General features: G+C 41.1%; 1 protein-coding gene across 1 annotated transcript; it reads left to right on the top strand.

Moving 5' to 3' along the window:
• Positions 1-294: 294 nt before the first annotated feature.
• slc16a2 (solute carrier family 16 member 2) lies at positions 295-22,261 on the top strand. Its single transcript, XM_017434337.3, has 7 exons — positions 295-697; positions 10,091-10,235; positions 11,002-11,491; positions 12,821-12,964; positions 14,922-15,150; positions 16,171-16,438; positions 16,529-22,261. The coding sequence occupies exons 1-6, from the start codon at positions 295-297 to the stop codon at positions 16,419-16,421; spliced, it is 1,662 nt and encodes a 553-aa protein (XP_017289826.1). The 3' UTR covers positions 16,422-16,438; positions 16,529-22,261.
• The last annotated feature ends 5,706 nt before the right edge of the window (positions 22,262-27,967 follow it).

Raw genomic sequence — 27,967 nt, 5'->3', positions numbered from 1 at the left:
GACAACTTGTGTTTAAAAAAAGGAAAGGAGGATTCCTGGAAGCGCGGAGCTCCGACCTGGAATGACAAATGCAGCCTTTGCGTGCCGGGGTTCATTCTCCGAAGTTGACGCTCAGACTTTGGCTCCCGGCGGCGTGTAGGAGGCTTGTGTGCCATTAAAAGACCATCCGTTTCGCACGGTTTGACAGCCAGCCAATCAGATCTGTTATTCAAATCGCCGCTCGTGTGTCAGTGACCTATATCCCATGCGTGGACGTCAAAACCCAGCAGCGACCTCTCCTCCAGACCAGCCAGTATGGGGACCAACGGGTTAGACAGTCCAACGCAGCCGTCCGGCGAGGCGTCCCGGACGGAGCAGCAGCCGGCTTCAGGCGCTCACATGGAGCCGAGGGATGCTCCACTCGGGGCCGACGGGCAGCCGGCGGAGCAGGTCGAGGACGGGTCCAAGCCTCCCCTCTCTCCCGACGCAGACGGGGAAGAAGCCGGGCTCCAGGTGGAGATCCACGACCACGGAGCCGGAGCTGGAGCCGGAGCCGGGTTCGTCCCGCCCGAGGGAGGCTGGGGCTGGGTCGTGGTCCTCGCGGCCACATGGTGCAACGGGTCCATCTTCGGGATCCAGAACTCTTTTGGGATTTTGCACTCGATGCTGCTGGAGGAGTACTCGGACAGGGAAGACAGCACTCTGCAGTTCAAAGTGGGTGAGTAAGGGTCGGAACACGGCAACAAGTGGGCAGGTGTGACTCTGCAAAAAGCAATGTGCAAAGGTACGAATCTGCAGGGTAGATAAGTGGGTCTGTGGCTGAAAGAAACAGGTTTTTACCGGCACTAAGTGTGTTAAACTCAGTGTTGGTCATCTCTGAGTTCAAGGGACCTCTACATGCTGCTGTGAATAAATGCTTCATTAGTGTGTTATTGTGTGAAAGCAGCATTAACACTCCTGTTCCCCTGTTCTGTTCTGTTTTCTGTTAGATATCTGTTTTGCAATCTCACTTCTTCTGCAAGCTTTGTGCTGTTTTAATTCATATATTGAAACATTCATCTCATTCAGAGACGGGTGCTGTGACGTTTGGTTTTTGTAACTTTTATACTTTTCAAAATATTTAGCTTTGACTTCTTATGCTACTCTTAGCTTTTAGCTACCATTCTGCCACTCTTAGCTTTTAGCTATCATTCTGCCAGGCTTAGCTTTTAGCTATTGTTCTACCACTCTTAGCATTTGGCTACCATACTTGCAGGCTTAGCTTTTAGCTATTGTTCTACCACTCTTAGCTTTTAGCTACCATTCTGTCATGCTTAGCTTTTAGCTACCATTCTGCCACTCTTAGCTTTTGGCTACCATTCTGCCACGCTTAGCTTTTAGCTATCGTTCTGCCACTCTTAGCTTTTAGCTACTGTTCTGCCACTCTTAGCTTTTAGCTACCATTCTGCCACTCTTAGCTTTTAGCTATCGTTCTGCCACTCTTAGCTTTTAGCTACCATTCTGCCAAGCTTTGCTTTTAGCTAGACTTTTGCTACTTCAAGCTAGCACTTTGCCACTCACTCCTAGCTGTTAGCGATCCCTTTGCTTCGTTTAGCTTCTTGCTACTGTTTTTTTTTAGCTAGTGTTTAGCTTCTTTTAGCTTTCACATGTCAGTTTCAGCCTCTCCAGCGCTCAGCGTTCTCACAGAAAACACTATTTTCTCCAGTTGGATAATAAATAGCTTTTTATCTGTTTGTGCACATTTCTGTCAGATGTCAAATATCTGATCTTTTATTTCTTTCGATGAAATAAATTAGAGAAGAACTTTGCAGGAATCTTGTTCCAGCTCTCACTGCAGCGTATATTAACCCGTATAAAACTCTAAGGGTCTCTGACAGTTTCCTCCCCGGTGATTATCAGCTCTTTCCTCGATGTGTCCACAGGATCGTTGGTGTTAGTTCACAGATTTTCACCAGTCAAAATTCTGATAATTTGCCCTCTTTTTTTATGTGTCATTGTATATATGTTCTACTATAGTAAATTAGCAGTTATGGGAACTCCTGTTTGGGATGGGCCTCCTTCCTCCATGCTTTGTTCGCCTTTCCATTCAATAACAGGAGTGGGTTTTTCTTTTTTATTGTTCACGTTCCAAAATCACCAGCAAAGGTTAAGAGGCTGTGTGTGGGAAGAGATTAATCTGGCTCTCTGGAACAAATTAACCTGTTTATTATTAAAAATGTAATCGGAGGAGGAGGAGAGGAGAAAAAAAGAAAGAGCAAAGAAAAGAAACCAAAGCTTCTTTTGTGCATTTTTTTTTTTTTTAATCAAATTGTTGGGACAGTTGGTGTCTCGTTACGTTCAGGTTTTGTAACGTGGAAATCATGAGAATCAGGAGCTTTTTTTCTTTTGGCCTTCAAACAGATTAACTGTGAAAAGAGTTACTTTGTTTTTATTTTTACCTTTTGGACTTTATTTCATCTCCGGCAGCTCGTGAATGCATTTTTGCTTGTACAAGTCAATAAGCTGAGTCTTAAACGTTTTTATCACAACAACAACAACAACACCATAAAGGTGATAGTAGAGGCCATAAAACAGATTCTAGGTAAAGCCATATTTTTGTCAAGGTTCACATAAAAAACACATTTTGAGACGTAGATTAGGAAGGAATGGGATCATAAGGAGAGCAGGAGAAAGGACCTGATTAGGAACTGTGCCAGGCATGTAGTAAACCTTCAGGGTCATCATGGCGGAGATGAAAACACCCTCCGTTTTTACAGTATTGAGTGTAAGGTGAACGGGTTTGCGTGCCTCATATGGTGTTGTTCTTGCTCTGCTTGGCACCGTCCCGTCCGCGGTGTCGCCACGAGAAACCAAAACAGAAAAATAAATCACGCTGCTTTAATGATCCGCGTGGAGCGAGCTCCTCGTGCTGTGACCGAACGCGGCGGAGAGGACCCCCCAAAACGCAGCCGCGAGCCGAGTTCGCCCATCGGGGAAGGCTGCGTTCAGGCGCGAGAAGAAAGGCAGCGCACGAGCAAGGGATTAATTTTTCTTTTTTTTTTTTTTTTTGTTCTTGTATTAATGCGTGAAATCATTTTCATCTGCGGGATGTGAAACGGAGCAGGCTCACAACGAGACAAAACAAATCAAAGTGAAGGGAAGAATGCGTGTGACAGGATTCATTAAAAGTGTCATTAGTCAAAGTGTAATTATTATCAGGTTGTTTCGTTCCGTAGCACATGAGGGGTGAACCCACGAGGAAAAACCAGTCAGAGATTGAGAAATATTTCCAAAATTGCTCAAGTTTGTGCTCCAAATGTTTGGTTGTGTTTATGATTACACCACTGTTGTCTTTGTGTGGCCTTGCCCTGTGCTCCCTGGCCTGGCCCTTGTTAGCAGTTGGGTAAAATGTAACTTTCAAAGTCCACTCGAAATAATAATTAAAAGTGTTTTTTTTTTTTTTTTTTGCATGATGTCTCTCATGCACTGTTTTGTCACGTCGCGTCTGGTCGGAGAAGTTGGTTTATTTGGCTTACCAGATTGTGTTTTTACAGTTTGGGGTTTCCGCAAAGTTCATCAGGAAATGCAGATGAGTCATTCTGCCAGGAGCGTATTCAAATTTTGCATCACGTCATGAAACCAATGACAAACGAGAACCTAGGGCTTGTATTCTCCCCCCAAGGGTGCGGATACACACCCTTTTGTTGTCAGTTCTTAAAAAGAAAAAAAAAAGGATTAGAGGAAGTTCCTAAATGACAAATAGAAAGTTCCAAGCAGCAGGTGATCTGTTTTTGGTTTGAAACTAATTGCCCAATTATGGGGTGCCGTTTGTAAAGGAGCTTGTGCTAAAAATTCATGCCTAAATTTTGTCACATTTAGCTTCAAACACTGTTTAAAAATGTAGTGTTGATTTTCTGATGTCACTTTTTACAACATTTAGCTAGTTACATGTAATTGTTACAGCTACATACTAAATATAAATCTAAATGCTAAATGTTAAATCTAAATGCTAAATGTTAAATCTAAATGTTAAATGTTAAATCTAAATGTTGTAAAAAGTGACACCAGAAAATCAACACTTCATTTTTAAACAGTGTTTGAAGCTAAATGTGACAAAATTCAGGCATGAATTTTTAGCAGAAGCTAAATGTGACAAAATTTAGGCATGAATTTTTAGCACAAGCTCCTTTACAAACGGCGCCAAATACCCAATGCTCCTCAAGCTGGCTGCCGCTGCGAGAACGTTTCCAGCCGTCGGCACGTGGTTGCACCCTTTCGCCGAGCCGCGTCTCCGCCGGCCCGAGATCTCTGCAGCATCTCCGGGGCAGCTCCAATCCTCAAGTTGGCAGATCCGGGAGCCCTGGAAGATTTTTGGCATTCCAGAGGGCAGGGGAATGGGTTCAGTTTGGATCAAAGACTCCAGAGCCTCCGCACACTTACGAGCAGATACGTGCAGATATTAAGAGACGAGCGGTTTTTCGGTACGTTCCCTGATGCAGGTGGAGAAAGAGAAAACGGTTATTTTGTTAAAACAAGAGGAGAACGCCATGCGGCAAACCCACACTTGAATTTGGATTAATTGTAAAAACCTCTAAATGAGTGCAGTTACTTTGGGAGCAAAGAGAAACGATCTGAGGAAAGGAAGCGTTTCATGTGGGATCATCGTCGTCGTAGACTGTGACAGTGTGCGGCTGAGTGAAACCATTTCATGTAAATAAATAAATAAAACGCTGCATGTAGCACGCTAAGCTTTATTATTTCTTAAACACACAAACGCCAAGCTGAAAAACTGCAGGTTCAGTGTTTCTAATCGTGTCGGAAGCGGCCGTGTGCGTGCACTGACAAATCGCAGTATGTAATGGTCTGTAAACACCAGGAGTTTCTGAGTAATCACTGTGTGGCAACAAGAAAAACGAGTCGTGGAGCATCTAAAGATATCTGCTGTCCAAACTGGTTTGGGAGCCGAGGCTGTTATAAGATAGTCCCTCTGTCGTCTTACCCAGCACTTTCCGTCTTCCCGTGTCTTCACATCCTGGTCCAATGAGCTGCACGTCGATCAGTTGCTGACACAACTGGTTCTAGAACAAGAAACTCATTATCTTAAAGTGGTTTCTTTCACAGCATTGTTTTGGCAGTTCATGAGAAAGTGAAAAATCTGTTTTGCATTTCTTCATTATCGCCCATTATCGCGGAAGTGTTTTTGCTTGTGTGTGTCCGTGTGCGTGCGTTTGCATGTCTTCCTGTTACCAAAATATCTCTTAAACCAGTGGAAGACTTTTAACGAAACTGTCAGTGAGTAATCACTGGATGTGCATCTGCAACTGAGTAACTTTTTGGGATTAAATCCAATCTCAAATGGGGACAGCTAATCCTTATTAGCCAGTACAAAAAGCTGGAAGTCAATCTGTTTTACAGATATTGAGCTAAACTTTGGTGTTGTAGTAGTTGTGGCTATGGTGGCTTGGTGGTCAGTGCCACGGTCCTGTAGTCCTGAGGCTGCAGGTTCGAGCTCAGGTTGCAGCAGGAAGGGCACCTGGTGTAAAACAATTGCCAAAGTGTTTTACAGTTTGCTCGCTGTGGCCCTGATGAAGCGAGCGGCCGAAAGAACAGGAAGAGTAGCTGACAGTCATCCCCAACACGTACTCTGAGTGTGACATATTGCGATAATACATGAGATTGTGCGTAGTGTCACTTTCAACCCTGGCATGAGAGATGGCAGGTGAAAGGGAGTCTCTTGAGGAATGTTAGGCCTTTAATTAAAATTATAATTATTATATCTACAATAACTTAATCTTCAGCTAAACATCATTCTGCCCCCCAAAAAAATCCATGGGTTGAAAACTTGAACAGTTGGTTTTATGATACGCAAAGGAAAGTAGACTTAAAAGTGGTAATGGGTTTCCAGCCTGAAGGGGCGTGAAGTTAGAGTACAAAAAAAAAATGTATTGAGTTGTCAAAGTGTAATTTCCACATTATGGCTTTCAGGCTCAAAAACACCATGCCATTAACAACTGGCCTTTTTCTTGTTTTTTTTTTTTTTTAAAAACAGGGTTCCTACAGTTTAACAACTAATTATGGCAGTTAGTAAAGACACCACTGTTTTGGTTGTTGGTATAGTAAAAACCATAAAAATGGCTAAAAAGCTTTCTACTAATTTAGTGTGATTTCTCCATTGTAATGGGTCGGTTTAGTACCTGCAGTGTTTGACCAAAATAGGCATGTACGTCATATAATCACGCATGTTCCTGCACCGCCACCTGCTAACGCCTTGTTATTGGGCCTGAAGGAAAATGCTTCCCATATGCCTATGGCCCTGTAGAACCTCGTTTCCATTAATAGGGGCAAAAACATGTATGGCTATTGTTTTCTCTTACAGTGAGAACCCCAGACAATGCCAACAACAATCCGGTACATTGTTTCTTGAAGGAAAAATAATGTCCTCTTGCATCTGCCCTGGCCCCAAACGGTGTCTTTAGAGACCGTTTAAACAATGAAGATTGTTTTGGCATCGTGGGCTTGAAATTAAACGGCGATTAGACCTTTAAAGTGGATAATATTGTTTTATTTGCCCCGCAGTAGCATTTGTCTGTATAAAGTTGTGTTGGCACAACTCTGTGTAATCAAAACAAAGTTGGCAGTAAAACCTCTTTCCAGGAACAAAGTGTTTTGTTATCCTGTGTAACTCACAGATCGCACGCTGAACAATTTGTTTGTTTTTTTGTAAAAAGGATGCTCTGCTTTACAAAACAAGTTGTTGCCTATTTAAAGATACTCATTGCAAAGTCATGAAGACCAGTCAAAAAAAGATCCATAAAGTAAAAAACTAAATTTCTCATATTGATGGTTAATTTGTCCCTAAATTAAAAAATATTTAACCACGATTTGTGAACAGCTGCTGATTACCGCATGCTTTTGTTTACCTACAGAATCAGCAAAAGCGAAAATAACTCAACTGTGACTACTTCCATGAAAGAGCTGTTTAGAATCAAGAAGTCCCACAATTTTGATGCATTGTTACATATTTGCTGTTTAAAACATGAAGGGGAAAGTGCTTTGTTTACATAGAGTGCATTCCTGCGTTTCAGAAGTGCAATCTATCAATCTGTCTGTAAAACTGCACTGCACCGTAACACTTTAACATCCATCCATCCATCCATCCATCCACCCACCCACCACTTGTTCCGTAGTTGGGTCGCGGGGTCAGCAGCTTCAACAGGGAATCCCAGACATCTCTTTCCACAGCCACTTCTTCCAGGAGGATTCCAAGATGTTCCCAGACCAGCCGATAGACGTAGTCTCTCCAGCGTGTCTCTAAAAAGAACAGAGAGCCATGGGTGCGTGGACAACACAGTTTGCATGCTCTTACAGCGGTTGAAAAGTTGATTTGTTTGGCATGTAAAATACTTTGGAAAAGGCAGCTGTGTGTCGGCTTAGATCCCGAAGATCAAAGAAGTTTCATTTGTCCTCATGCAAAAATCGTATGTAGATTATTTGGTCGTACTATGTTTTTAGAGAGCATAACAAAAACATCTTTATCTCACGAAAAAGAAGAGTGACAAGATGCGTGTGCACTGTAGAGACTTGTTGGTGTGCATTTTGACCTAAAGAAGACGAAGCCTGTTAAACACACACATAAACGCACACCTCTTCCTTTGGCTTCACGTCCAACTCGCTGCATTCTTTCCCTTTTGTTTCAGTGTTTTGACCTCTCTAATGAGAACGCTGCACCCTGTTCCCAGACCTTTGAGGGATGTTTTTGTGTTGGGAGTCTAATGGGATGACTGGAGTAAACTAAAATAAATGAACAGTTGATTTGAGCTTTGGGAACACACCGCTTTGATTACCCATAAAGCTTTGCGTCTGCCTGTGTCTTTTTAAGGATAAACCGGCTGTGTCCAAATGGGAGACAGACACAGCTGTGATTGGCTCGGGATGACTGATATGTGTGGTTTTTCCAGACAAAAAGTGTTGATGGTCATGCGCTCGTTTGTGAAGGTTACATCAAGAGGAAAGGGAAATTGAATTTGTGGAAGTACCAGTAGAAGCTGAAACAATATAAGCAGCAGAAGCTTTTAAGGCTGTTGGCATAAACGTCTGTGATTTAGGGCAGGTCTTTAGAATCATATGTTTGCTGTAACCAGCAGCGACTGTGAAATGCTGCTGCTCGTAAAATAACACCGTGTAGGCAGCGGCCTCGCCGAACTAACGTTTAGTTGTAAAACTGGGCTATTAGCTAATTTATGGTGCGTTGAAATTGATCTGGGTGCCTGTGTGATCCTGTGGTTACATACCTATTGGGTTCTGATTCTTACGAGTCAAATATTTTCTCCCTACTTTTAACATTAAACAGCGCTGCAAGTAAAGATGAATCACTGGTGACAGAATAAGTGTCTTAAATATCAAACAGCCAGCATAAAATCGGGTCGTATCAGGCCTTTCAGCAAAGAAATGATCCAGAACACGAAGCCAAAGTAGTTTACAAAGAAGTCTAGATCTGTCAATCATCACAGGAGAGGTTTAAACTCCCAGACGGGCAGAATTTTTAAGTCAAGCTCAGCAACAATGGCTTTGCGGAGCTGTGGGGCTCAGGTTGTGATCAGACTCTGTGTGATGAAGAGTTAAAGAGTTAAATCAGAGCAGCCACCATTCCCACTCAGACTGTTAGAGCAGTGTGACCCACAGCCAGGACACCACAACGCAGACATGAAAGCTACCTTTGCTCCCCTGGAGACCAGACTGAAACATGTTTGTTTGTCTTACAGGGTACACTGTGGCCCTAATGAAACATTTTGGCTCGTTATACTTATACTTGTCATACAACCCATGACATATCCACTTTATTTTACTTCTTGTTCTTCTTGTGAAAAAGCAACAAATGTCATTTATTTTTGACAGGCTTGGATTGTGCTCATGTGAGGCAGTTCCTGACGACCTGAGCAAATTTGAATAATTCACGAATAACGCTACGAGGCAAAGGAAAACACATTTACCAACAAAATTACTTTTATTACCTTTTTTATTTTCTGTCTTTTCTATTTTATTTACGAAACAACTAAAATATCCACCTGTACCCGATCACATTTAGAACTAGAAGCACTCAGAGAGCTCACACCTCCGCCAAGACCCGTTATCATTTGGATATCATATTGGGACTGATGACATCATCATCATGTGATGTCATCACTCTGAGAGCGCATACCTCCACCGAGCCCATAGGCTCATTAAATAAATGTTGGGTCCGGATTGTGATCCCTGAAAAGTTTTTTTTTTAAAAATCTGCTCATTACTTTTTGAGTAATCTTGTGCACAGACAAACAAGCAAATATCTATATCTATATACCTATATCTATATCGGCTCAACCTTTTGTAAGTAAAGGCAAATTAAAGAACAGAATTCTATGAAAGGTGTAATAATAGCACAACCTATCAGTGGAAGGTTTCATGGAAGTGTTGCGCTTTCATTTTTTTTTTTCACCCTGAGCCTCTGGAAACCTAACATTTGTATGACAATAAAGAATTCATGCTGTTTGGGTTAAGTATTGCCTGCAAGCTAAAGTGCAAGACCTAACATGAGGCATGTCCCCCCCCCCCTTTTAGCTGCTGCTTCAGCCAGGATCATGAGAAGGCATGAGAGCAAACGGCTAATGAACAGAAAAAAAAACTGGGTCAGATATGAAGATCTGCATACATGTCCCAAGAACAAACAAATGTCTTCTCCACAAATGTCTTTATTTCGTGCAATGACTGCCACGTGCAAAGAAAAAAAAAAAAGATTAATTTTGCATGTTTTTCAGTTTTTATGTTTTTCCTCTTCTTTTCAAATGACAAACACAAAACCTTTTATTATTTATGGGGCTGTTTTGAGGAATTATTATGAATGGATATATTTGCAGAATGTTTTGCCTTAATATCCACCGACTTGTTGTTCAACCTTGTTTTTTCTCTGTTAAATGGCTGTAATGTACATTTTATGTTGACTGACAGTATAAACAGTGCATTTCATGTAACAAGGACTCTGATCTTTGTTCTGTGTACAAACAGTTTCCTATTTACTTGAGGGGATTGCAACAACAAATGCGGTTTCCACGTGTTTTTCTTGTTTGATAATTGTGTTTTTCTACCTTCTCTGCAGCCTGGGTGGGGTCCCTGGCCATGGGCATGATCTTCTTGTGCTCCCCTGTGGTCAGCATGTTCACTGACCACTTCGGCTGCAGGAAGACGGCCGTCAGTGGGGCGGTGGTGGCTTTTATAGGGCTGCTCAGCACATCGTTTGCAAAGTAAGAGACTTTTGGTGAAGACGTTACTTGCACTCCAGTTCAATTTGTTATTAAATTCAAGGCTAAGTTGGAATACTTGGTCTTTTCAGCTTTATATAATGAAATTCTTTTCCTCTTGGCCATGAGTGGAAAAAGAACATGAAGACCAACAAACAAATCAAGACGAATCTAAAAATCCTCAAAACAATAGTTCAGATCTTTTGATGTGAGGTTTTGAGGAAAGTTTATGGAAAATATTTGATCTTTTTTTGAGGATGACTCTTAACCAGCTCAGTTTGGAGAAATCATTTCATTCTGACTGAATTGATGAGCCAAAGGCTAGTCCAAGTGGTACCAAGACCAAAGTGGATTGCTGCCATAGTGAAAAGGATTGGTGCCATTCTCCAAAAAAACTTATGCACAGATATTTTAAATCTTAAGCGATTTAGTCACAGTGAGAATGTTATACTCAGTCACATTATTTAAGTGCTACAGACTATACTTTTCTCTATGTGCTATCTCAAAAGTCTTTGTTTATCAGCCAAAAAAAGTACAACCTGCTGTAAATAACTAAACAACTATTTGATATTTGTGAAAGTGCTTCAGTTCAGTTCAAATGCAAATTTACTTGTAATTCTTTAAATCAAGCCCAGAGTTTTTGTAATAATTTTCTAGATTAATTATAGCAACAACAATCCAAAGGGTTACTGGTCAATAATAATAACTTTCAGTCTATTAAATGACCTTTTACTGTCCTGAATTTTAAAATGTTCTTATTTCTTTGCAGGAACTTGATCCTTCGCTACTTCACATATGGGATATTGTTTGGCTGCGGCTCCTCCTTCGCCTTCCAGCCCTCGTTGGTGATCCTCGGGCACTACTTCCGGCACCGCCTGGGCCTGGCCAATGGTGTGGTGACGGCCGCGGCCAGCCTCTTCACCATAGGCCTGCCGATCTTACTGGACAAGGCGATCGGACCTCTCGGTCTCAGCAGAACCTTCCAGATTCTCAGCCTCTTCATGCTGGTCCAGGCCCTGCTGGCGTTAACGTATAAACCCTTGCTGCCCGCCGGAGGGGGCATGGGCCCGCCAGGCATGGGGCCCCGTCCTACTGAGTCCCAAACCCAGGCTGCGGGGAGCACGAACAAATGGAGCAAGGCCATGGCCAGAGTTAGGAAGTACTTTAACCTGCGTGTGTTTCGCATCCTGACGTACCGGGTGTGGGCGTTTGGCGTAGCAACAGCTGTGTTGGGATACTTTGTGCCATATATCCACCTGGTAAGAACGTCTCACTGGCTTGTTTTAACGAACGTTTTTTATTGTTCCTACTCGTTGTGACTAAAGTGTCAAGATGTACAGTTTTTTACATTCATATTACAAAATCGGCTTATATTTCAAATTGAAGTTTAAAGATGAAAACAAGAGATGAGATATAGAATCAGTACTTTGGCTGCAGTGTTAATGAGGATAGATTTGGCTTGTTTGCTTCAGTTATTAGAGATGGTTTGCTTATTTAAGTGCTGTGGTTGTGTTTTTCCTCGTGTTTTCTTTCCTATAGCACACATCTGTGCTTCTGGATTAAAAAAAAAAATAATTAAATGCACCCACTATTTTTGGAATGACATATTGCTTGATTTGTCTGAAACCGAATTAGCATCAGTTTATAAATTCTCCACCTTCTTTTTTCAGACATTTTAGGCTTGCTTCATTTCTACTATCCCCCCGATGTAGATTTAATAAATTGATGTTATTATTTTTTCTTTTTTAAAAAGAACCTGACATTATTTTCGATTGAAACAACATTATTTTTCCAATACGACTGACCTTTAATAATTTAATGATGAAAGAAGTCCAGTCATTCCATCAAACATATCCGCAGTTCAGCGTTTTTTGGGATGGTTACCCTTATAGAGAATTCAGGTTTGCAAAATGTGCACTTGACATGTGGCTAGTGAAGAATAAGAATGAGGAGTAAAAGCTGGAACACTGAGCTGCGGAGCTGATTTCCCTCCATCCAGATGTCAGCTGTTCCAGCTCCGGCCTCCCTCTGACCGGCCTGTTGTTTCAGGCTCGAGCCCAGAGGTAAACACAGCCCCGGCCTTTGTATTGGCTTGACCACCTCAGGAAACTTCTCCTGTATGGCCTCTCTGTATCCCCAAACATGCTTATCTTATGGCCACTGATGGATGTAGAGCTCTTCAAAGCAGAGCAAATATTTCACAAGGACTAGGAGGCTCAGGAAAGACTTCAGAGGGCGGTCTTATGTTTTGGGTCTGGTTTGAGGGGGTGGTGGCTAAAGGGAATGGGAGAGTCTGATCTATATGCGTTTGGATCTTCCTGTCCTGCTGTTCCGAAGGTCTGTTGATGAAGACATGTTGTTATTGTAAGCCTTTTGATTTAGGGCAATGGATGAACAGTTCCTCCTTTCCACTGCAGAGTTCATTGATTTTGCAGGTGTGGAGCAGAAAAAAAAGAGAAAAGACTCTGATCAGAACACTGTGTGCCAAAGCCGTGTTATCCATCTTTGTAAAAAAATAAACACTGTGAATTTGCCTCGTTTTCCTTTTTTTTTTTTTTTTTTTGTACAACTGTTGTTTTGCATTTCAGATAGACTTTGTGAAGGAGAAGTTTGCAGACAATGAAAAGCACTGGGTGCTGCTGGTTTGCATCGGAGCTTCATCTGGAGTGGGACGCCTTGCTTTTGGGAAAATCGGCGACCTCATTCCTGGTTTGCGGAAGATCTACATGCAGGTGAGGGAGTGACTAAATACGTGGCATGCACATTCAGATTTCTTTCCCTCAGTGGCTTGTCTGTTTTTACAATAACTTGTATTGTGCATTTTATTTTATTATTGTCCTGTATCAGTGGTTCCCTACGTTGTGGGTCATGAAACATCAAGTGAGGTTCTCCAGGTGATCTTCACAAATTTAATTAAATGTAAAAGAGATTTCTTATGGCTTTTTTTGACCATAATTATTACAGAGAATAAATACAATTACTATAGATGATTAAAAATAGTATCATAATTGTTAAAGCTGTTTGTTGTCATTTTGTTCTTGTTTAATGGGGTTATTATCAAAGTGTATATGCTTAAATTGGTAATATTTGAGATCTCAAGCCACTGTTATTTTGTGGCTTGGAAGCTGAAAAGTTTGGAAACCACTGTTTTTGGTACTGATATGTATCAGCAACACAAAACCTTGATCCCTAGCAATTAAATAGTATTTTGTTGCAGAAGCAAAATATCCAATGTGCTCTGCAGAAGGGATCATCGACTGAATTGCTCAAGGGCCAGATCGTGTCAAAGTTAAGAGTGTGGAGGCCTCTCTGACTAAATGGGGGTGGTTATCAAATGCAAATGTAAGATTTTTCCGGGACTGGCAAAGACAAAAGAAAAGTCTTCCCCGTGTGGGATTTGAACTCAGGGTGGCTGGCATCTCACCGCTTTTTTGCCAAAATACGAAGCTACATGTCCTCCTGGTGCTTAGTTTGAGCGTCTGATCATGTGCTGTGAGTGAATGCTGTGGTAGGCTAACGCAATGCCGTCTTTAACCCTTTCTAAGCTTGTGTTACAATAGATTATCATATTATCTGTAGCTCAGTAATGATTTAATGCTTTGCAGGTCAGATGAAATAGACTCACGGGCTGGATTTGCCCCAGGGACCACCAGTTGATGATAACTGGTCTACAACCCTTTTATTTGGATCAATTTTATATTTATTCAACATGTGAAGGCTCATTGTGTCTTGCTACTGATGTTCTCCTTAGTAATGAGAAGAATTTACTGAATGCTAATCACAGCCATGAAACGTAATTCACGTGCTAATTTCTCACGTACTGACTGTTCCAGGAGGAAAATCAGCTTTACTGTCGCCAAAGAATTATGTGGCTGATTATTGCTACTTATCGTCCACTTCTGGGAAAACAAGGGATGGGGGTGGGGGGGTGGGGGGTATTTCTTGCTGTTATATACACAGAAACTCACTGATGATGCAATAACTGCGCCGGCTAGAATCAAAACACGCACTCGTGTGAAACTGGGTGACGCCACTGAACGACAAGTTGGTCAGTGTGGTGTTAAACCCAAAGAGCATGAACAATTTTAATGTTCCTTTGCAGTATCAGCCGCTTGGGCTGTACAGACATGTATTTTTTTTATATAAAAAATCTTTGCAGTGTAGAAAACCTCGCTTAATTCAAAGTGTTTCATAGATGAAAGCCTTCCTTGTTCTTCCTTCATCTACAGAGAGTTGATTTTTTTTTTCCTGTTTCGATTGGTGACTGAAGTTTTTTAGCTCATTGAGAAGACCTGCAGCCCCCTCTTCGCAGCTCACAGTGTGGAGCTTAGTGTAATTTGACATTATTAGGTGACTGTGGATATCTGAGCCAACAAGTGCTCAAAGTGCTGATATAAATACCACACAGCCATTAGATCTCATGATGTGATTTAGTTGTATAAAATTACACCGTTTTACATTTCTTTATCTTTGACTCACAACTTGTTCACCATCAACCTTGGCGGTGGAATGAGTACTAGCTGACAAGCTTTTGGAAGCATTTAGGCCACACAAATATAGCGTTTAAATAGATTTACTGATTTAGGTTACACTATAACAGTCCGTATGGACTCTGTGTGGTGATTCTATCATAATGAATGAGCTCAAACACAGTAAGTGATTTTCGATGGGCTTTTCGTTCTGTTCCAGGTGGTGTCCTTCATAGTTCTGGGCCTGATGTCCATCCTGATTCCTCAGTGCTCGACGTTTGTCGCGCTGGCGGTGGTGTGCGTGTTCTTGGGGCTGTGCGACGGATGCTTTCTCACCATGATGGCTCCCATAGCCTTTGAGCTGGTCGGGCCCATGCAGGCATCGCAGGCCATAGGTTACCTTCTAGGCCTCATGGCTATCCCCATGACTGCAGGCCCACCCATCGCTGGTAAGAATCACTTTGTTTACGTTTTTCCCCGCTTTAGATGATTCCTAACTTGTGACATTTACTGGCCAGAAAACTCCACCGTGACAACAACACACACTAAAGCTGATTGATATTGACGGAATAATAGAGAAGGGAAGAAAATTTGTTGACAGTAAGCAGAGTGTAGGACTAATGCACAGCAGGATAGATTACACTGTGGACTGTATTTATAGACGTTTGGGCTTGTGGCCAACTGTGTCTGTCTCCAGGGATTTGTGTTCAGGAAAAAAAACACATATGAGGCCAGAAGTCACCACTCAGCTTCCATCAGACGAGCTGCTCTTATTTTCATCTCTCAAATAACAACCACAGAACCCTAATTTGATGAGTTAGAGATCGTTTTGCTCTCTTTTGCCAGTCTCTCATACATACAGTACCTGGATAGCTTATTTTGTTTTATTACACAACTCTCCTTTTCTCCTTTTAGGTACTTGTGACCTCAATCTTTTAGGCACAAAATATCATGTGTTTCATATATATTTTTTCACAAATCAGGAAAACATGAGTGGTCTAATTTAAAGCAGAGCACACAATAAATTTAGGGTAGCTTCCTTTAAGACAACGTTTTGTCAGTGTGGTCTGTTCACTACTTGCAGGGCCATGCAAAATTGTATTTTGTGCACAAAAAAATAGAAATTGCTGTTTGAAGAGGAGGGTGTGAGGAGTTCTGAAACAAAAACATGCAAGAAAAACCCACACAACGTCACATAAAGAAATGTCTCCAGGAAGACTGGGGAACACGACTGAAGAGATCGGAAGTGCCTAATTGTTTTGAATTCCAATAAAGGAAGTTCTTTTAATTGTTGTATGAAATAAAGACAATACAAAACAGTAAAAGCTTGACTGTTAAGCTTTTTTTCAGACCTAGAATCCAGGAACTAGCTGATAACAAATAAAATTAAGTTGACGAGGTAATATGTAAAATACACAAAAAAAAAAAACAGAATAAGACTAATTTCCTCCTCTGGCTCCACTTCACAGGTCTTCTCCGCTCCGCCTTGGGCAATTACACAGTAGCTTTCTCCCTGGCGGGGGTCCCTCCTATGATTGGGGGCATGGTGCTCTTCTTTGTGCCCCTGATACACGACAGGCTCCAGCGAGGCCGGGCGCCCGCGGAGGAGACGTCCACGACCTCCCACATGTTGCCCGCCGCCTCGCCAGCAGGGGAACCCAAGAGCTGCATCAACGGAGACCTCCTGCCTGGTTACACTGACGTAGAGACCCACATCTGAGTCACATCCTAACAAAGGTTACTCTCAGCCCTCGTGTTTTAAGTCTGTAATAAACCTGCCGGCTCCTTGTTTCATGCGCGCTCTGTTTTCTTCTGCTTGTTTTGCAGGGATTCAACCCACCAGCACTTTTCTCATCCTTAGATCGCCTGCCTCTCTAACAGAAGCCTCAGCTGCAGGCTTCCCCGTTGGCTCACCGTAAATCTCTCACCCTTCCAAATCCCTGCTGGCTGTTTGCTTTTTTTTTCATGCAAGGAAAAGATGAGAAGGTGGGGACTCTGAGTAAAAGCTTCACAAAGAAGGTGCATTAGCACTGGATGACGGAGGAGGATAAGCACAACATGTTTTCACCTAGAAGCATTTAATCATCAGGACATTTTGATGACACATACATAGAAAAAAAAAGACTGAATGGCTGTCTATATTTGCACCATTTATCTTTCTACCGGAGCTTTGAAGCTGTAGAAAATACGATTTTGTTTTTAGACTGTACATGAACACATTTAAGATGAAGTGAGAAGGGTAAATTGAAAATGTTGTTATCTAGTACCTCATGCATTTAGGGTTTTAACGCATTTTATTCAGTCTCCCTCCGTTTTACCAAAACACAGTCCCATCTTCTTTAATATGCAGGAATGTCAACTTTCTTCTACTGCCTGTTCTTTATGCTGTGAAAAGCTACAAGAGAGACTTGCACATCTTTTGTAAATGTCACGGGGAAATTATTATTCCTCAAACAGGTGTGCCGACCGGACGCAGTCGCCTCAGCTCGGCTAGACACAAGTTTTAGGTCCTGATTAAATCCTGTCCTCGGAGTCGGGGTCAGAAACTTGATCAGAGCGACTGATCTCCTTGCCTGCGAGACAGACAGATGTTTGATTGTAGCCGCCGTTAATTTCACAGATGTGTGACAAATCTTATTGCGTCGCGTCCTTCCAGTTCTTTCTTTTCAGTTTTGACTAGGCAAAGTTTTAAAAAGGTAGATTTTTTGCTGCCTAAATAGGTGAAAAGCTTATACAAGGGTATTCTCAGCCCTTTAACGTTACTGAGGCATTTTAAACAAATCTACATTACTTGTTTTTATGCAGCTCTGAAAAAAAGAGTACCAGTACTTTTGTGCTTTGTGGACACCAGTTTTAGTTCAAAAGATTGAAATAGTTTTTTGCAGGAGACGTGATGGCTGTTGCTTCAGTGTAGGTCGTCTCGGTCAACCACAGAAAAAAAGCATTTTTTATATTGTTTATGTTGAAGCTTTCCTTTTGTTTAAATGTGTGCGTTTGAAACCTTTTGAAGACGTTCAGCCGCCACATAAAAAAACCACCGACAGGTCAGTAAAGAACTCGTTAGAGTGGGATTCGTCAAACGATCCGACAGCAAAGTAAGCAGTCAGTTCTTTAAGGCTTTCCATCAACTTCGAGACGGTTTCGCAACTGGGTCGGCTGGAAGAGTCCTGCTTTGTGGGATGATCCCAGTATGCAGCGGTTGGCGTGCCTCACAGGCGAATGAAGGAAGTCGAACTGGTTGAAAGGGTGACTGGGTTATGGGTGCTTAAAGCTCACTGATTCGCAGGAAGAGCGAAGGCTGGTCCCACTGAAGAGCTACTGTGTCATTTTATGTATTGCTGTAAAGTTGGCTCTGAAAGAAAATGGAACGCACGGGAGATTTCAATGTTGGATGTTTGGGAATATGCGTCTGATCGGACAGAGTTGCCGTGTTGACCTTTGACCTCCACTGAGACAATGAGCAGATGTGACAATCAAATCCGACCTGGTCTGATGAATCTTCAGTTTGGCTGGTTTCGTGTATGTTGAAGAGAACGTGGCAGCGGGATGCAGTGTGAGTCCTTGTGACTCTGCCGGGGAACTTTTGTTTGTGTGTTTTGCGTGAGGACGCCACGGCGTGATAACTCACCTTCCTGAGACACGTCCCGCTCCAAACGGTGACCTCCTAGAGCAGCGCAGTCCACCTCGTGGCGTCGCAGAAATGTGACAAATGTTGGATTTTCTTTAACAAAACAGCTTCACGTCGAGACAAACAAGACTTAAGAGATCTGCTCCCGACGTCTGACGGCACAGGACTCAACTTGATCGGTTTCGGTTGCATGAGAGGGACTTTTGCAATGTTACGCAGGCTCGTTTTAAAACTGAGCCTGATTGGTGTATGTAAGAGGTAACAACCAAGAGCAGAACCGCCAAAAGCCCCCACTGGGCCACCTCATGGATATTCCAATCAATTTGCTGCTTTTCTCATTTGAGGGACCACTCACTGTTCAGGCAGTAATGAAACAAACTATTGTGACCTTGTTGACCTTAAGAGAGACGTTTGAGTTATTTATTAATTTTTTTTTTAAACATAAATGTTTGGACCACTTGTTTCTGAAGCCTTTCATTACAAGTTCTGAACAATGAACGTTGATGAGCGTAGAGCAGAGGTGCAGCGATTTGCTGAATGAGATGTATTCTGTCTGACCGAACAGCAAATGGGAAAGTCGGAAAAGAAAAGGGGTTCAGGTGATCCTTTTTTTTTTCTTCTTGCTTTCACTAATCTTGTTCAGTCTGTCCCTGTTACAGCAGTTCAGAGCCTGACAGCTACACAGACCTCATTGCTGAGTGTAGTTTGGAGTTCTGCTATTCATTCAACAGTTCGGACTAAGAAACCTATACCTCAGTAATCAAATATTCCTCAGTTACACATATTCTCCTTCATTTTGTATTTTTTTTTACTCTTTTCTTTTTGGTGATTTATAGTTGTCATATTTTAACTAAAAGTTTGACAAATGCCTGTTGTCAATCTGACTTTTTTCCTCCGAAATCTTATTTGTACCCCGTTCCTAGACGTTTTTGAAACGCCATTTGCTTCTGTACCCCCAGGTTTTTTTAGCTTTGCTTTTCCATTAGCCTCTTTTCTTCATTGCTGCTTCACTTCTTCTCATACACTGAATAATTGTCGCAGTTTGCCGCCTGCCTTTCTGAAAGGCTTTCCATGTTTGTACCTGGACAAAAACATTTTGTTAAATGTCTGATATCCTTGACTAAAATCAGCGGAGACACAAGATTGCAACCACAGAATTTAGGCCTCTAGCATGACGAAGATTTGGTCAGCTTTTCCTGGAGATGCAACAGGTGTTGGTGCATTTGTTTTGCAGATCAAGTTGGTAATACTAAATAAAAATGCAGCGGCTGCTGGAGTTTACTATTTACTAGCTATATAACCCATGCAGTTAATATTTCAGTTTAAAGCAATAGATCAGATTTTATTTTAAAGCGTGGTTCGTTGGAAAGCTTACAAACAGTCAGTATCATTCCTGTTGCAGATAGCTCTTTGAATGGCCTCTGTTTGGAGAAATGAAGTTTAATTCTGACCAGATTGATGAGCTAATGGCTAGTCTGAGTGAAGCCGAGACTTAATTCGACTGGTTTCTTAAATCAGATCTAATCTCAAAAGTTTCATATCTGCCTATGTAAACACTATTTTATAAACTTTGCAGCCAATGCCTCATTATTTGGTTATTAAGATAGATTCCTATGGTTATTTGCAAACTAGCTGTAGCACTTCTTGTGCAACTTGGGGCACTTTCAGCAGTGATATAATAGCATTTTTACCAGAATAATCATGTAATTTGAAATCGAAAATAGTTCAAAGGTTTACAAAATAGCATTCTAGTGAACTGCAAGGCAGTTTTTAAGATTGGAGTTTAATTTCTCCACACTGAGATCGTTCAAAAAGCCATCTGCAACAAGTAAGATATTAACTGTTCATAACCTTTTGATGGAACCACACTTGAAAAGATCTGAACCATCACTTTAACTCTGAAAGTCCTAAGATTTAAATTGATTGCAGGTAATGACTGCAATCAAACCAGGGGCTTTTGTTGGAAAAATCTTGTCGTCTAAGTTGGTAACAAACGATTGCAGTGGGCCTAAACCTGTGGGCAACACCAGCTGTGAGGCTGCTTGCACAGAATTTTATAGAATTTTATAAATCTTTGTGCTTCATTAAGTGAGAACATTTATATTTTTTAGTTTTTTTATGCTTATGTAATCACTTTGTTAGTCAGGAGCTTTGTCATTTCCAGTAACCTCATTTTAACAACAAATCTGCCTTACTCGGACAGCAGCAAGAGGTCAAGCTGTAAATCAACCAAAACTTCTTTCCAGATTTACTCATTTTTCCTTTTTCTTTAAAGATATTGGCCATTTCTTCCCCTAAAAATAAAAGGTTAAAATAGGTCAGAACCAGCCTGGTGCTCCTTATTAACTACTGTAGAAGTGAGAGGGAAAAAAAAAGGAGGAAAACTGACATGCTTTGATATAATTTGCTAAAGGTAATTATGAAACTGTTTTATTTTGTTGGTGTTTATAGCAGTACTACTGGCAGGAGATTCGTTGCGTTGGTGTATGTGTTTAAATTAAAGTTAATATATTAACGGTGAAGGAACTGAATGTGATGAAGAATGACGGCACGTCGTGTACAGTAGATGGTTGCAGGGTGCTTGCTTAATCAGTGTTTGGGCTTGCCAAAGTTTTTCTGTTTTTTTGTTTTGTTTGTTTTGTCTATGCAGCGTCTCTGGGCTCTTGATCCTCTTCCTGTGAAAGCTAAAGTCTGAACTTGTCAGACTCCTGATGATTCTGTAGCAAAGCTGTTACCTTCAGTAGTTCAGGAACAGTTGAAACCACACTAGAGCCCCTTGGATTTTACCTAAATGTGCTACTAACACTACTACTTTTACTGATATTTTGAATACTTTTATATATACTGTATATATATATAAAATTGCAAGTTTTTTTAAGTATTGTTGGACTTCTAGTAGGTTTTTTTTGGTGTACACTTCATATTTCTCTTCTGGTTTTCCTCTTTTCTGCTGCTTGCCACACGTGACACAACAGTATGCAGGTCAAAGCTTCGGGGAGGTGGATTTCAAACCTCGTCTGACATGTGACAAAACAAAACCAGCCCGGGGCGCAATCCTCGGCGGCTCCAGCGCTTTGGAGCCCATTTAAAAACAGGTCAGGTGAACTCGGGAGCAGTTTCTGCGTTTCGTTCAGTCGGAAAAGCAGAAGCCGGTGTCTGACGGTGACCTGAAAACGGTCCGTGCTTTTCCAGTTCAGCCGGCGTGCCCTCTGTTCGACCTCCGACCTCGGCCTGTTTACAGTTCGGATGGTGTGCTTTACCTGAGTCTGAATGCACACAAACAATATGTGAAACACGAGAGCTGAAGGTCTGATTGTTGGATATCTGAGCCATAATTCTCAACAAGTCAGCACCTCGTGGACTGCCAGACTTCCAGCAAAAATACACTGCAATCCTTTTTGCCAGTAAGGAGCCGCATTTCCTCTTATTGTGAAGGACTTCTTGTATAACTTTTTAAGTCTCACCTTTCTCCAAAATGTATATTTTCATTCCATTTTCGCAGGAGCTGTGTAATCTCTTGCACTCCTGGTCCTCTAACAACATTCTTGCAGCCTTACATGGTGAAATATGCATTGAATTTCAGCGCAGCAGCTCTGCTCGGCTTTCCTTTTTCTAACCTCCTCCTGCAGGATGCTGCAACTAAACCTCCTCTGCCTCTCTGCACCTCTCCGAAATGTTCAGCTTTTTTTTTTTTTTTGTTCAAGGTGTGCTCTGCTTTTTGATCTGAACATGTACTCGTTTTGTTCAACTTACAGTATGATCTAACATGGCCAGTGATGTCACTAGTTCTGAAATTAAGTCATGCTGCTAGAGGAAAAAGTTGTAATTTTATTTTTTTTTTGTGTTTTTGTTATAATTTTGAACTCTTTGTCCAAATAAAGTCACGTTTGTTTTCTAATAAATCTACAATAAAGCTGTAAAATGACTACCCATGCCGTTGCCACCTGTGTTATTCGGGGTAAGGAGTGTATTCGGTCATGATTGACGTTTCCTCTCTAATCTCTTCTGGTATTTAAAGGCATGGAGGTTCATAAAGAAAGGCAAACTTCAGCTCCCGTTCATCTGTGTTTTCAGATGCTTAATCTGCTCATTATCACCATGGCAACATAGCTGAGTTTAGTCAGGCATTAAGTCGTCTCTCGACACTCCGCTCCTGTCGGCATTTCACACCCAGGCACCCGATCGCGCCGAGCTGCAAAGACCACGCTTCGCTGGATCGGCTCCTGGAAGCCGAGTCCTTTCTCAACACGCTGGGAACTATTGTGTGCGAGTCACAAGAGAAGAAGAAATCCGTCTGTGTGGAGTTCTGACACACAGACTCAATTATCACTTTTTCTTCTCGGCTTTTTACTCTGCTCATTAAGAGGGCAAAGGGGGACCAGCTGTGCCTGTTTAAGCTCCAAACTTGCAGAAACAACAAAATTAGAGCAAAGACACATGAAGGCATTGCTGCATGTAACAACCTTTTTTTTTAATTTCACTGATCTTTCTGTAGCTGAAGTTTATCATGCCACACTTTAAATGAATTACATAAGAAGTGAATACTTACATGAAATCAGTGGTTCCTAATTCTGCAGTTTTGTTTTTTAAAGAGGTTACAGATCCCTGTTCATGTTTCGCCTGATATATTTATTTCTTCATGCTTTATCACAACCCAACACCTAATCAGGCATTGGAGAAATGAATTAAATCATTCAGATATCTGGTCTTTACAAAGTACTTAATCATCAACTTCACCTCAACTAAACAACTACAGTGTAGTTTTCTAAGTTGTATAAATTTACTACAGTGGGGATCTGTCAGGGCCTTAAAAGTACTCAGAGAAAGCCCTAAGTAGGTCCTAAGATGGAACAAAAGTATTTTAATAAATTAAATGTAGATATCCATAGACTGAATGTTGTTTTTTTGTGTCAAAGTACTCACTGCACATTACAGCAGTTATGTGTTGGGAAACAATTTATTTAATTTTTGTTCGGGGTCTCTGGGCAGAATAAAGTAAAGTTTTATGTGGGTGTTATGATACTTTTACTGTGGGTGTGTAAGCACTTCCTCCAACACTACCACCACATTTAAAAGGCAGGATCTTCATTTATTTCAAGACATTTCAGATCATGGTGGTATTTATATTCAAAAATCACCCAGATGTTGGTCTTCTAAAGTTGTTTCTCCCATTTGAATGATTTGTTGCTTATTAGAAATAGTTTATCTTCGTGCTTATCAGTCTAGAATATCAGGATGTAAGAATCATTGTTTTCATGCCGTTATCAGATCTGTGTCCACCAGCGACACTTTTCAAAAGAGTGTTTATTTATGTCTGAAGGAATTCACCAGGTTCATTTTCAAAAGCAAGCATGACTTTTGATCGAGGTGTAACACTGTATATTGTCCAGGAGGGGGCACCACTCTCATTTCTTACAAAGAGAAAAGCTGAACTTTTTGATGTTTGACAAGACTTTACAAAAAAAAACAACAACAACAACAACAACAAAAAACTTTCTAATTTCAGTAAAACACCAAATAAGCACAACATATTTATATGTTTTTACATTTTATCATGACAGGAACTCAAGAAATCCCAAAGTAGACCTTTATAAAAGTTTTGTACATACAAACTTGGGTGTGCATTTTTAATCTTTTTAAAGTGATTAAAATGCCTTTTTTATGACATGAGCACCTTGACTAATAATAGATGCTTTAATGTTTAAGGATCATCACTCCCTAGGCTCGCTTCCCGAAATATGTTGGAGGTTTTGATGAGTCAAGATGGATACAGTCTGTCATGAAAATAAAGGCATTTTAGATGTTTGACTAAAAAGAGTGCTTTGCAGTATTTTTGTTCTAATTAAAGTGCTCCTCTGTAATGTCCACACCCAAATCCAAGAAGTGCTCCTACGCAGACGTTAGTTTGCCTGTACTCAGACTCTGTGTAAGGATTCAGACCATCGTCTTCATTGATCCAGGAAAGGTCAACATATCTGGAGTGCTGGTGATGAATTTAAAGATTACAAGCCTGAGAGGAGGAGTCCCCAGATGGCGGGCCATGGGTCCAGATCCGGACCCAAAACAAGAACTTTTCCCCTCATTTACAATGATTAATTTTAGGCAGCACAGCTTTATTAGCGTTTATGGTAATTCACTTTAGGTGGCGCACCTTTTCAAACATTTACAGAATTTCATTTTAGGTGGGAAAACCTTTCTTGCATTCACAATATTTCAGTCTAGGCAGCTCAGCTTTTTTTCCACATTTACGCTAATTTATTTTAGGTGGGGCAAGTTTTCGACCAGTTACAGTAATTCCAACGCCCGGGCCGGGGTTTCCCTCTGATTCTTTCTGCAGAGAGAAGCTGCCAGCCCACAGAGAGGTACAGGCCTGAAAAAAAAAAGCAATACGATGAGAGGAGAAAACTAGCATGGCTGTCACTAAAAGAGAATTTCAATAAGTAGGTTTTGAACTTTTACTAGAGAAAGTTTTCTTTACCTCACTCAGTTTTAACTGAAGACTGCCTTGGTTTGATCTGTAAATGCACCTTAAATCCGATAACACACACACAGAAAAAAAAAAACTAATTTATTGTATATGACAAGGGTTATAATTGATATTTTTAATATATTATGCACGATTAAATTGATGTTTCACAGTTACATAAACTCATAGGTCTTGTTTTTTTCTTCCGTTGAGCTTTGATGACAAGCGTCGCTCTTGTGAAATGTTTCTACTTTTAGGAGTTTTTCACGTTACACGGCGCCATCGATGTGGAAATCTGAAGATTCACTGATACTGTCATTTTGCTGAGTGAATGAGTTCCAGGAATCGGTACAAAGAAACAGTATGAAATGTCAGAATAAAACTGGAGAAGGTTCATCTTGAAATTTTTCCATTACCGTGAAAATGAATTCAGATGTTATGATAGGGATGAAAAATATTATTACATTTTACTGATATAAGGGCAATTTGATGATTTTCATTAAATGAACCAGACTTATATAGTGCCTTTCTAGCCAATCAGGCCCCTCAGAGCACTTTGCAACCCAATCTGTGCCCTCATTAACCACATAGCACTTTACTACATCTCTACTGCTAATCTGAATAAATCATTCTATAGAGACTAATCAGGGATTTAAACTCCATTTAAACACTGACAGGGACACTGCCCAGGGACACTTTGACATGCAACTCCTGCCAATGAATCGAACCTCCAACTCTCTATCGGAGGTCAACTGCTTTAACCACAGAGCCGCAGCCACCCACTACAAACCTGCAAACAAAAACGAAAGGAAATGTGCACACAAACTCAAGACTGTGTTGTAAATACAACTTAAATTTGAAAAAGAAGAAGTGATTGCTTCATGCTTTTCAACAATCTCTCTGCCCGCTCAGGGTGTTGACATAGTAAATGATGTAAAAAGAGGGGGATAAAACTGTGGTCATTTTCTCAGTTCTGACACCCAGTTTTTTTTCGTCCCACTGTATGAAAAGCAGCACCCTTTATTTCACTGACTGGGGACCACATTCACCTTTATACTTAACTTCACAGAGACAGTCAGCCTTTGGTGATGTTGTTGCAAATTTTATGTATAAAATTTAAAACCTAGCGTTCCTTGAAGAAATGCACATCACCCGCCACTTTTCATGCCAGAGTTTTAAACTAAGATGATCTTACGATGAGATGTTGCAGATGTTTTGGTCAAATCTTGTAAATAACATCTTGCTTAATTTCGTGGAATATTGCGAGATCTTGTGAGATGTGTTAGTGTTCAGAGTATGTGTTGAAAATGGTACTCAGCTACTACCACACCAAAAATGAGCTCAATAATTGTAAAATTAACTGACTTATTGTGATTTTTGTGTTTGTTAAGCTTGATAAGCTGCGGCGGCATATTCAACTGGGTTGACTTCAAAAGTAAATCAGTTGTAGACGTACATCCAATCATTACTTTCTGAATGTTAAATTAAAATCTAACCAGTGGTTGATGAGACATTTTGCCAACAGGTAAACAAATGATCTCACACAGACACACACACACACAAGTATGTATTTCTATTCTTTTAATATATTGTACTGACTTTCATTCATTTCTGTAGCCTGACACTGACCCTTACTCTAAACCTAATTATTATATGACTAATCTAACCCTAAACTGAACTCCTAACCCAAAAATTATGCTCCACCATATCAGGACTACGCTTTGGTCCCCAAAAGGACTACTGATTCTGCCAAGGTAGGTAATTATATTAGAAAAGGTCCTAAAAAGGTAACAAAAACAGATGCACACTCACAGACACGGGCAAAATCATCATCGCCCTTTCCCGTTCGGCGCGAGTCAAAAACACATTGTCAGGCTTTTGAAAGTATTATTAAAATTCTTGTAAATCTACAAATTTGACTTTCTTTCTAAACCACTGAGGAGTCATGTTTTTATTCCCATATGTCCCAAACTGTGACGTCTTCTTGGTAGTTTCCAGCTTCTGCTGATGCAAACTGAAAGAAGAAGGAGCAAAAAGAGGAAGCACCATTCAAGAGAATCTACAGTAAAATGTTTGAAAAAACAAAGGGCTTTGTGTAAGTCCAGATTTCAACCTGATTGAAATGCCGTAACGAGTCATGTGCACACAAACCTCTATCAGCTGGAGGAGTGTTGTAAAGAGAAGTGGGACACATTTCCTCCACAAAGGTCTGAGAGAATGTGGTTCTAAATGTGGTTCTATCAGCTAATAAATTACAATATAAACTAAAAAGAATAGTTCAGATTATTTGAAGCTTGGTTTGGATAAAGGTTATGAACAATCAACATCTTACCTGTTGCAGATAACTCTCTGAACAGCCTCAGACTTTAAACCAAACATTTTGCATGAAGAGCTGTAACATTTTTGAGACCGGAGTTGTTTTAAGATGGCAGCAATCATATCTGGTCTTGGCCTGGCTTGGACTAACTCCTGTTAAGTTTAAACTCTAAAAGGGCATGCCTATTTTTTTTCATCGCACTTTTACAGCACGTGGGGTCACTTCATGATGAACATCATACAAAAGAAATGGAAAAAAACTTTGGTTCCTTAAGATTGAAGTACAAAATGAAAGCAGCCGTGAAGGTAAAACCCAACCAGCGTGGATTTGCTGTTGTTGCTGCTTTCACACACTGCGAACCCCAAAAGTAGCAGCTGATAGGTGACCACATGTGGGCAGCAGGCCACTGCTTCTGCCCCCCCTGCTCCCTCCCCGGTGTTTCTTCTCTTTTCCACTGCGTGCCCGAACCATCGTTCAGCTGGAAATCAATACAGATGAGCCTGCTTTGGAGAACTACAGCTGGTATGTTTTTGTTTCCAGAAGGATAAAAGTGTGACTGCTTCCTGCCAACACAAGTCCTGTCCACTCTGTCCTCCAAACACAACATAACACCTCCCCTGTACCTCTCGCCTGGAAACTTCCTGACTGATAATGAGGCGATAAAATTTGGTTCGAGGTGAAGTACAAACAGCCTCTCATGCACTCACGGAGACATGGGTACACCTTGTTGATCTTCCCGGTTCCCTTCAAGCTGTTTTGTCTGCGGAACAGTTTCCTCTGTTATAACACGGCTGCATATTTCAGAACAATGTTGGAGTTGAGTTGCTCCTCGTTTCTGCCAGGAGGGACTGGTCC

Source organism: Kryptolebias marmoratus, linkage group LG9, assembly GCF_001649575.2.
Source record: "Kryptolebias marmoratus isolate JLee-2015 linkage group LG9, ASM164957v2, whole genome shotgun sequence".
Lineage (NCBI taxonomy): Eukaryota > Metazoa > Chordata > Actinopteri > Cyprinodontiformes > Rivulidae > Kryptolebias > Kryptolebias marmoratus.
This window is presented reverse-complemented; position numbering and strand designations above follow the sequence as displayed.